This window comes from Postia placenta, assembly GCF_002117355.1.
Source record: "Postia placenta MAD-698-R-SB12 unplaced genomic scaffold POSPLAscaffold_6, whole genome shotgun sequence".
In the NCBI taxonomy this organism is placed as follows: domain Eukaryota; kingdom Fungi; phylum Basidiomycota; class Agaricomycetes; order Polyporales; family Adustoporiaceae; genus Rhodonia; species Rhodonia placenta.
The window spans coordinates 2,260,765-2,270,752 of record NW_020169837.1 but is presented as its reverse complement, the minus strand read 5'-3'; the positions used below and the strand labels follow the sequence as shown (position 1 = coordinate 2,270,752).

At 61.4% G+C, this 9,988-nt stretch overlaps 4 protein-coding genes across 4 annotated transcripts; 3 read left to right on the top strand and 1 right to left on the bottom strand.

Moving 5' to 3' along the window:
• Nucleotides 1-1,945: 1,945 nt before the first annotated feature.
• On the top strand, nucleotides 1,946-2,685 carry POSPLADRAFT_1056488 (hypothetical protein; the record flags this gene model as incomplete). The annotated part of the gene is made up of 2 exons (XM_024480783.1): nucleotides 1,946-2,054; nucleotides 2,105-2,685. 2 exons carry the CDS (start codon nucleotides 1,946-1,948, stop codon nucleotides 2,683-2,685), a joined length of 690 nt encoding a protein of 229 aa, XP_024339922.1.
• Nucleotides 2,686-3,070: 385 nt separating this feature from the next.
• POSPLADRAFT_1056487 (hypothetical protein) lies at nucleotides 3,071-4,015 on the top strand (the record flags this gene model as incomplete). Its single annotated transcript, XM_024480782.1, has 3 exons — nucleotides 3,071-3,280; nucleotides 3,556-3,851; nucleotides 3,910-4,015. The coding sequence occupies 3 exons, from the start codon at nucleotides 3,071-3,073 to the stop codon at nucleotides 4,013-4,015; spliced, it is 612 nt and encodes a 203-aa protein (XP_024339921.1).
• A 260-nt stretch (nucleotides 4,016-4,275) lies between these two features.
• POSPLADRAFT_1056486 (hypothetical protein) lies at nucleotides 4,276-4,704 on the bottom strand (the record flags this gene model as incomplete). Its single annotated transcript, XM_024480781.1, has 1 exon — nucleotides 4,276-4,704. The coding sequence occupies one exon, from the start codon at nucleotides 4,702-4,704 to the stop codon at nucleotides 4,276-4,278; it is 429 nt and encodes a 142-aa protein (XP_024339920.1).
• A 3,311-nt stretch (nucleotides 4,705-8,015) lies between these two features.
• POSPLADRAFT_1056485 (hypothetical protein) lies at nucleotides 8,016-9,368 on the top strand (the record flags this gene model as incomplete). The annotated part of the gene is made up of 3 exons (XM_024480780.1): nucleotides 8,016-8,819; nucleotides 8,875-8,966; nucleotides 9,023-9,368. 3 exons carry the CDS (start codon nucleotides 8,016-8,018, stop codon nucleotides 9,366-9,368), a joined length of 1,242 nt encoding a protein of 413 aa, XP_024339919.1.
• Nucleotides 9,369-9,988: the final 620 nt, after the last annotated feature.

Here is a 9,988-nt window from a genome sequence, read left to right as displayed (position 1 = left end):
ACTTACCAGATCAGCGTCCGTGCTGGACAGCGGGCGCGTGAGACAAACATTGGCACAGCGGAAGCGAAGTCGTCAACGATGAAGGAATCTTCAATGACACTCGCCTTTAAATCCCTCGCACGCTCTCCTGATCCGTCGCTATTCCCACGACTGCCGCTTGGACATCTCACCCAGGCGCGATGGCCCCTGTCTCACGTCGGCTGCCGCATCGCTAAGCTATCACTCATGATGACAGGTCCCCGCGTCCCCGCCCGTGTACCCGGGCGCGGTCATTCTGCCTGACGTGGATGGACGGACTCACTGACGTACCCTCCAGATCTACCGGCCGCAACACCCCAGCATCGTCCTTTACCCGTATTGCTACGGCGGTGACTCCTGCGTCGCCCGCAGCGTCCCCGCACAATTGATGCCGTGCCCATGCCCATGCAGCGTCCGGTGCTAGAGTGACGCGCCTGGTGCGAAGATCCAGCACTGACATTGCGTACCCGGTCAGACACCATCAGTCAGGCAAACAAGGCAAATGGCAATACAAACAGCACCGAGCAGCACGCATGATGAGACCGCGCTAACGTGATCGCGGTACGGACTTGCACACCCCGACCACAGGAGGGGCTGACGGTGCCTGTTCGTCAATCAAAACAAGTCAGACGGGAGAGCCTGCCCGCGCCGTCGTGTGTCAGACGCACAACCAAGCCGCTCTGCTCGTACAGCACTGCGCGATCACAACGCATCAGTACGCCTGGTGCAAATACCCGGCTTGGCGGTCGCGACGGTGCGGAAAGGCGTGGAATCCGCTGAACGAATGTTCGGATGAACCGCCGTCTTACGGCAGAGCGCTGTATCTGCGCGGTGAAACCAGCGGGAGCTGCCATATGGTGGCGGTTATGGTACGTATTCTATTCCAATTGATGTGACATGTTCACGCCACGGGCAGCGTCAGGGGTGGGATGCGTGTGCGCGCCGTCTTCCATACTCGGTCAGGACACGCTGCCCGTGCTGTCGTGCACGCACTCGGCCGTCGTGCGCGCCTGCAGCAGTAGCAGCATTACTACGAATGTGTACTGAAATCTAATATATATTTTCATTTGCGCCACTGAAGCGTGTGGTGCGTAATTGCAGGGTCAAGACTGACCATCCATGTCGCTATCCACCTTAGCGTGAGGTGCTGATGCGGACCTGCCGACCAGACTGTCTTTGAAGTGCCCTGCAGGAACACATGGCAGCCCGGAGCGGAGGGGCGGCATACGGTGGTCGTCGCGGTGACTATCGAGTCGAGACGGAGGATGGGTGCACAGCCGAATGCATTGAGCTGCGCGCTGCAGTACGTCTATTCAAATGAGATGGGTGATTGCCGGGACACGTCGAATAGCACAAGACTCACTTTCGTCTACTGTCGCGAAACCATCTGCGTCGGTCTGCGTGCACTGGGTCTGTGCCCGCACTCTGCATGACATCTCCCCCACCATCTTCTTTTCGATATGCATGCCCGGCCCACGACAGCATGAGCTCTGAGCAACCGCATGGGCAGTGTTGCGGATGAGCGTGCGCGTGTGCGCACAGTCTCCTACACTCACGGCAGGGATGTACAGTAACTCGGAACGGAGGAGTGGCGCACGGCAGCCATTGCGAACGTCATCGAGTCGAGTCGCTCGTCTCTGTGTGTGTCACTGCCGTCGCGGCTGCCATGTCCCGTCCGCCCTTGCAATCGCATGCACTGCCTAGTGGTTGACGGTGAAAAGGTGAAACAACAGGGAACTCACCTGCCCATGAGATAACCTACCAAGCAAGAGGTGTGACTTGGCCATAAATAAACCGAAAGCTCACCAATGGCGGATTTCCATACAGTCGCACTTTACACTGACAAACTGTACTACCATCAGTTGTTTCTCCCTCCTTTCTGTTACTGACCTCAGACTGTGTTTAGTTCCACATTGGGCTATTCTTCATGTCGGGCGAGAATTGCCTGCAGCTGCTGTCACGGCCATGGCAGCTATACAAAACATGCTATCAACGACTCAAAGGTGCATTGCGCGATGTCATGACCGAAGATCTCCGTATGTATTCTTGCTTCTCACGCTAGCTTACCAATCTGATGCTTGTCTAGGCGAGATCACAGGCAACCGATCCATCAAAATGTCGTGGACCGCAGTCGACTTTCACCAGCGAATTGAGCTGCCATATGGTGTCGCTCTTGTGGGATGGCCAACCAACATTGCCCGCACAAACCTCAGCAAGATTGGGGGATGCGACATTCTTGATAAACTGCTTACAAAGTGGCGAACAGGCAGTATGTGGTTTGAGCGTCTGGATCCGGCAAAGAGACCCGTCAGGCTCGAGCTTCGGCGACACACAAGGAGTGATGCGGGGCACTTGCATGTGTTTGCTGACAAGAGGGAGCCGATGAAGCGGAAGCGGCGGGGTAACAAGGTCCCGAAAAGTGCGCATATCATCGAAAACTCTGATGTCGGCTCGGATGCAGATGCCACTGCCGGTGGGAATATTGGGAGCCGGACAGAGTCAGGTGATGAGGATGAGAGTCGAATTTGCAAACGGCGCCGGCTGGATCTCGGTATTGTTGATGGTGACCAATATGGCAACTCGTCAGCTCCGGAAACGATCGAGGATTTCTCGTCCGATGCCCGGTCACTTGCCGAGACGATTGAGGATGCCGATGACTGGGAGTAATGCGAGATTGTTATTACAGTGATTGTTCCGTATCTACATTCCCATATGCCAGCATTCTGATATTACCTGTTGCGACAATGTTGCGAGGGTGCGCATGCGATCGGCATGGACACAAGCATCTCCGGCATGTTGATTGCTTTGTATACATCAGCGCGCAATACAGAAACACCCAACATGGACGTAACCGTGTGTGGGGGTATATGAGAAATTGGCAGCTACAATCTCCTGGCCGATGTCTCTACCCCTCCCTGGCTGCCTGGTACATCTCGCACAACTCCATTGTCTGCCTATGCTCCCGCCTCTCGACTCAATTCCATCTGATATGATGTGTCTGAGACTGCGTAGCATATCAAGTGTTTGATTTGTGCTTCGAGCCGTGAGTGCAATGTCCACTGTGGCAGATCGTAGACGAACAAGGCTAATAGGCATTCCAGTGTCTGCGCAGGTTCAACAAGATGCCGCATCCCTTCAGCCTTCAGCGCTACCTCCATCGACTCGTACGTGGGGAGACAACACACCCGGGCAGCAGGTCTTTGCGCTAGATGCACTGAAGGACGAGGTCGCCCACCTTCTCCTTGCCAAGCCGCACACCACCGTCCGCAGGTACATCGCTTGCAATCAAGCATCGCATAGAGGACCGCGTCTTCCTCCTGTTTGACATCCTGCCTGCCTGCCGGCCCTGCGTGCCTCCCGGACACGATGGCACCCCTCACCGCATCCATCATCCGCAACGTGATCTGCTTGGCGACCCACTTTGGCATTGCCGCCCTCAAGCGGCTCACGGATGACCTCGCCCGCATCGACCTCGCTGCGTACTTGGACCTCCTGTGGAGCATCACGCTGGGCATGCGCTTGGCTGACCTCATCTAGGAGCTGCTCCTCGTCCCGCACGAGCGGCGCTCTGCGGGCGAGCCAGGCGAGGGCGCAGATGCGGAGGCGGCTCGGCACTATGTGAACAAAGCTGTGCTCGGGATCGTGTTCGACCACGCGGAGGAGGCTACGGATGCGTGTCCCTGCGACAAGCTCGGGCACTGGCGGTGGCAGCGCATCACACCCATGTTCGCGCGGTGCGTCCCGCAAAAGGCAAAGAGGACACCAGTAAGGTCAAAGCACATGGGCAAGGTCAAGGCAGGCGCAGATACAGGTGCAGACGTGCCCGTGCCCTTGTACGCAGCGCAGCTCACACGCATGAATGCGCCAACGCTGATCCAACTCCACTTATAGATGCTCCTGTGCGCGGCGTCGCGTCGCCCGAGGAGCGGGCAGGCCTGACGGTGAGCACGGGAACGGAGGTGCTGGAAATGGTGGTGCTGTGCGCGCGACAGGGTGATTTGGACTACCGAATGTACGTGGTCTTGCTCGCATCACATCGTGCTCGCATGCTGACTCGCTCTTGTCCTTCCGCTGGCGCACGGCGGTGGCAGGTGAGCTGTGATGAAGAACACGAGCTCGTGCACAAACCATTTCCGACCGCTTTTGGGCATATAATAGCCCGGGCTGGGCTTGAGTGCGCTCGCGCGCGGAAGCGGCAATGGGCGGGTGCCCAGGCAATTTGCTGAACATTGGTGAGGAGACGTCAATGTCGTCTGCTCAGCCACCCACTTCGGCATCGCGGCCCTCGTGGCTCTTGAGCGCCTTGCGTAGGACTGCGCACGCATCGACCTCGCCGTGTACTTGAACCTCCTGTGGAGTGTCCCGCTGGGCGTGCGCCCGGCCGACCTTGTCCAGGAGCTGCTCCTCATCCTGCGCGAGCGGCTCGCAGGCGAGGGAGGCAAGGACACTGCCCGGCGCGACATGTACAAGGCCGCGCTTAGGACCGCGGATGCGTGTTCCTGCAGGTGAGCGAGACGAGTGTTTGCCTCGTCGCTGACAGCCAGTTTGCAGAGGTGGAATTCGCAGAGGCGTCGAGCCTGGGAGGATTGCACAGAGCGTGGTAGAAGACGCTGAATTCCGCGCAAAGAGCGAGTGCGACAAGGGAATGTGTCGGAGTGCCCGGGCGCTTGCTGTGTAGAAGACCATCTGTACGACGTGCGCATAAGACTGATAATGAGCTTATCTATATGATTCTATACGACTGTAACCATGCGCCCGTCTATACAGCATTACATACTTCTGACTATGCACCCGTCTAATACAGTTTTATACACCCGTCTATACAGCGTTACACACCCGTCTATACAGCTTTATACACCTCTGTCCATGCACTCTTATACACCCCTGACCATGTGCTCTCTCGTCGTTTCCAGCGGGCATTTGTGCCACACATCGCCATCTGCGCCCGCGCATCGAGACGCCCGAGACGATCATCTGGATGGCGCCCGCATGCTGGCTGGGCCAAACACCACTCATCCCCATCGCTTTCAGTCCCGATCCCTGTCCGAACGCCCGCCCGAGAAACCTGCGCGCCGAAGAAAAGCGCAGGGGATGAGCCGTGCGACGGACGAATCGAGGGGTGGAGGACGGACAGGTACAGGAACACGTGAGACATACTTCCGATACCAGCGCCGTCTTACCGACTATGTCATGAACGGAGTTTGACCTCCGAGCACAGACGTCGGCCCAAGCCGAGCCTAGCCGCAAGGGTTGTGCAGGGACAGGCGCACACGGCAGGGGGCGCTCCCCGGCGCATGCGCAGTCAGTCCTACATGTCTGGCTGGGCGCAGAGGCAGGGCGCCCCCTCGACAACTGGCCGGGGCGCACGGCGCGGTGGGTCGGAGAGAGCGCACGCGGTCCGCTCCGGTGGAAGCGAGTGTGTGTCAGAGTGCCCCGCGCGAGGAAACAGGATAGCGGCAGCGAGCGTGGGTGCGGGTGCGGGTGCGGGTGCGCCGTATGTGCGTCAGCGCGATGGCGGACGAAGGATGGAGGACCCACAGGAAGCCCCGAGTGCCGTCTCCATCTGCAACGGCGCGACGCGCCTCGACATGGGCTTCGGATGGGCGTTTGCTTTCGATTCTTGACACGGGTTCGTGGTGGGGCCTGCGCGACTGGATGGTACGCTGATGAGATGAGGCTGTCGGGGCTTGCTTGCTAGTCATCTGCAGGACTCGGGGTACCTGTGGGCGGCTGACTGCCGGAGAGGGAGTAGTGTTGCAACGCGGGATCGTTCACAGTGTATGGGAGCATGGAGAACACGGCAGGTGTACGAAGGTTAATATGATACAGCGTACGCCATGCTTCTGCAGGAGGAGCCTGAAAAGCACATACACGTCGCTCGTCGCTCAAGATGGAAAAGCAGACGGACGCAAACCTGCATCGTGCCCAGCTATGTGGAGTAGCCCTAGAGTCGGCCAAGAGGCCACGCAACGACTCCAGACGCCTGCCGTCGGACATAGGGTTTGCAGACCTGCTTACACGAGAGCAAAAAAAGCCAAGGACGTAGATCACGCCCCGCTGGCTGCCCGGGGCGTCTGTCGCAAGTGTGTCCGAGGCAAGGAGGTGACAGTATCGGACCTATACGACCGAGGATGTCCAACTACCCTCACGCGATGCGGCGCGGACCCGCGTCAAGCGTGCAAGCCAGAGGGATAGCGTGATCCGGCCCTCCCTCGCGCTGTGTAGTCGTGCACGAACAGACGGTATTCCTGACCAACATGCGTGAAAAATAAAACCCCAGCAGGAAGGTTTCCGCAGAGTCATCGCGCCGCCACCGGTGTGCTGGCGGGGGCTGCGCAGAGTGGGCGTGGGCGATGCATGGACGCGAGGATGCTGCCAGTGGTCGGCGAGCACGTCATATGCCATATGCGAGGTGGCAGGCCGATGAGGACGAGTGGATGCGAAATGCGGGAGGGATTCGCGAGAGATGCACGACGCGCGAGGGCCGTAGGACATGCGTCAGTTGGAGGGTGGAGGGAGCCATACGCATCACTGTCAAGCCGCACCACCAGCGATCGTAGGAGGCAGGGCTGCTCGAACAGAGCCATCATGGGGCGCCATAGTCGACTCCGCTGGCAGCCGCTGTGCCGGCAGGCCCTGGCCAGACAGGCGCTTGCAGTGCGGGACAGTGCAAGCTCTGCACCCGTCGTGCGACAGGACACGGTCGCGCAGGACTCGGTCGCCATACCAGACGCGCACGGTGCTCCCGCCGTCCCTTCGGTACGTAGATCCCCGCATGCTGGCTGGGCCAGACACCACTCATCCCCATCGCTTTCAGTGCCGATCCCTGCCCGAACGCCCACACGCGAAACCAGAGTATCGTCGTATGATATAGCGCAGACTCGGCATGAAGTGCATCTGTGATAGCGTGATTCAATCATCCTTTGCGCTGTGTTTCCTCACGGTCACTATCACCCACCATCGTGAAAGGAGATCCGCAGCAGACGGATTCCTCGCAAAGCCATCGCTGTGCTCGCGCATCACGCGACTGCGCCGTGGGGGGATGAGTGGGGGTTGCACGGATCGGGCGTGGGTGATGCGTGAATGAGAGGATGCTGGCAAGGCGTTTGGCAGCGATACACGTCATATGCGAGGAGGCTGACCGATGGAGGCGAGTTGACGCGAAAAGGCGGGAGAGTCTGCGAGAGAACGGGTGTATGACGAACGACGCCCGGGAAGGACGGGAGCGGTAGGCCGCCAATCGGACAGGGACGCAGACCCAGGATTGAACCAGTGTCGCCATCGGAGGTCGCAGGAGGCGAGGGGGCCTGAGTGGAGTCAGCGCGGGGCGCTGTTGGAAGGGGTCGACTCTGTTGGCAGTCGAGGTGCGGGCAGACCGGCGCTTCAAGTGCGATACAGTAATGGGCTGTCGCGTGTATGACGTCGCACATCTGGCGTCGGCGACCTGAGATGTGATCGGAAGGGAGGTGGCGCTGGCGCTGAGCCGTGCGAGCCCCGCCGTCCTCTGCCTGCGACTCCTCCTCGCTTCTCGACGCTGACATCACGGACACCGGCACCCTCTCTCAGTATCCGCCTATCAACATCTTCTATAACCAACCGCGCTGCGCCCAGGTCGCTCCTGCGCTCTCCGCTTCCGTCTTTGGCAGCCTCCTCGTCCTCCCTCAGCCATCCGGACACATAGCATCTGAGCGCAGTCGTGTATCGTCTGCACAGAGGCGTGCAAATAGGTGCGTACACCCGATCACTATCTTCACTCTCCTCGATCGCGTGTCTCTGTACCTCTCCTGCATCGGTCTTGCGCCACCTCGTCGTGGGTGCCTTCCTCCACTCGAGCCCTATCGCGTGCGCCCCCGCTGGTCTCCATCCTATCCTGTCCATCGTCCCTTGGCCCTGCTTGTCATGACCGCACCCGTGCTATCTGTCCCTTCCGCTCCCGCGCCCTCCCGCGCACACCAGTGTGCGCCTACACGCCCTATACACGCGTCTACGCTGGTGCCATGTCCGATCACCGTGGGGTGCTCAGCCAGCGACAGCGACGGGGATCACAGATCATACTGTATCCGCCCGTGGGCCTCTGCGCGTCCAGGCCGCGCGCGTCGACGCTGTCTGCGCCCTCCGTTCTTTCCACTGGCATCACGATTCAGAGCCATCTCGTGCTCGTCGCTGCAGCCAGATGGCGGCCCCGCCTTCCCTCTGCTCCCCTCGCCGTGCACGCAGGCCGCCGCAGTCCCGTCCAGCGCACGCACGGCACCCCGCGTCCCCGCGTCCCCGCGCCCATCCAGACCCTCCCCGCCGAGCTCCTCGAGCACGTCCTCCTCCTCGCCGCCCCCGCGTCCCCCGCCGCCCCCGCCGCCCTCGCGCGCACCTGCCGCGCCTTCGCCGCCCTCGTCTACGCCGCCCCCGACCAGCACATTTGGCGCGGGCTCTTCCTCCGCGCATGGGACAACCCGCGCGGCACATGGGGCGACCTGTGCGCGCTGCCAGGCCCGGGCGTCGTCGGGAGCCGGGACGCCGCGGGTGCGGGCATCGACTGGGGGCGCGAGTACCGGCGGCGTGTCGCGGCGCAGCGCTGGTTCGCGTCCGCGCGGGCAGATGGGGCAGGGACAGGACCGATGGGCGCGCGCGACGTCGCGCGGGAGCAAGACCAGGACCGTGAGAGGGAGAGGAGGGATGAGGGCGAGATGGGGGCGCTCGCGTTCCCGCCGGGGGTGTTCATGGCGTACCCGGCGTACCCGGCGTACCCGGCGTGCTATCTGTCCCTTCCGCTGCCGCGCCCGCCGCGTACGCCTCCTGTAGCCATCGTACGCCTCTGTCGTGTGCTCGCGCCGGCCGCTGCTGACAGCGCTCTGCCTACAGTACCACCTCATGGTGGGCGGCGTCGTCCCGCGTCCGATTGCGTTCATCTCCAGCGTCTCTGCTGACGGCGTCGAGAACCTGGCCCCCTTCAGGTGCCCTCTGCGCTCTCCCCCTGCGGTCCGTGCCCACGCTGACCTGCCCCGCACAGCTGGTTCAACATGGTCACCTCCGATCCCGCAGTCATCTTGCTCGGCCTCCTCCACCACCAGCCCACGGCAGACGCATCCGCCCTCAAGGACACCGCCACGAACATCCTCGTCGTGCGGCTTCACCGTCAAGCTCGTCTCCGAGCCATTTGCCCAGCACGCCAATGCCTGCTCTGTCAATGCGCCCCCGCACGCCAGCGAGTGGGCGCTCAGCGGCCTCACCCGCACCCCCAGCGTCAGTCCCCCACGCACGCCGCAACCTCCCCGCACGCCGAGCTCGCGGCGCGCGATCAGCCCCCGCAAGACTTGCGTCATCAAACTGCGCCGGTCCCGCGTCTTACATCATAGCGGCGGGGCGATCTAGTGCGTGCGTCCCGCCTCTGTCCTGCGCCGTTTCGCTGACACCGCTGCCGTCCTTTCCCTCACAGGATACATCTATATTGTGCACTGCAAACTACTCAGCTGCCCGGTGACTATCTACTCGGACAGATGGCTTCCGATACCCGCCCATAAACCGCCCCGCCTCGCCGCGCTCGCTCCACGACTGCCGCGCTGCCCCCGACCGCGCCTACATGCAGCCAGCGCTGTGCTTCAGAGCAGCGATGGGGACGCCAATCGTCGGCATCCGTCAAACTGCGCCGGGCGCACACCTCAACGGCGAGGGACCTAGCTCGTGCGTCTGTTCCGCGTCCTCTCACGCCCGCCCCCGACCACGACTGCATCCTCCCGCTCCCGTTGCAGCGACGACGACATGGGTCGTCCACATCGTCACGGCCAGACGACTTGGGTAAGCCAGCTGGCCATGACGTGCAGACGGCGGGCACACGGGTAAGATGTCCGCTTCAACACGCGCATTGTAAAGCTCATGATCGCCTTCATCCGCGCCCTCACATGCACAGCTGCTCGCAAGATTCCGGCGCACGTGCTGCCGCCGCGCTCGCTCTTCTCGTTCGACAGCAGCGCTGGGA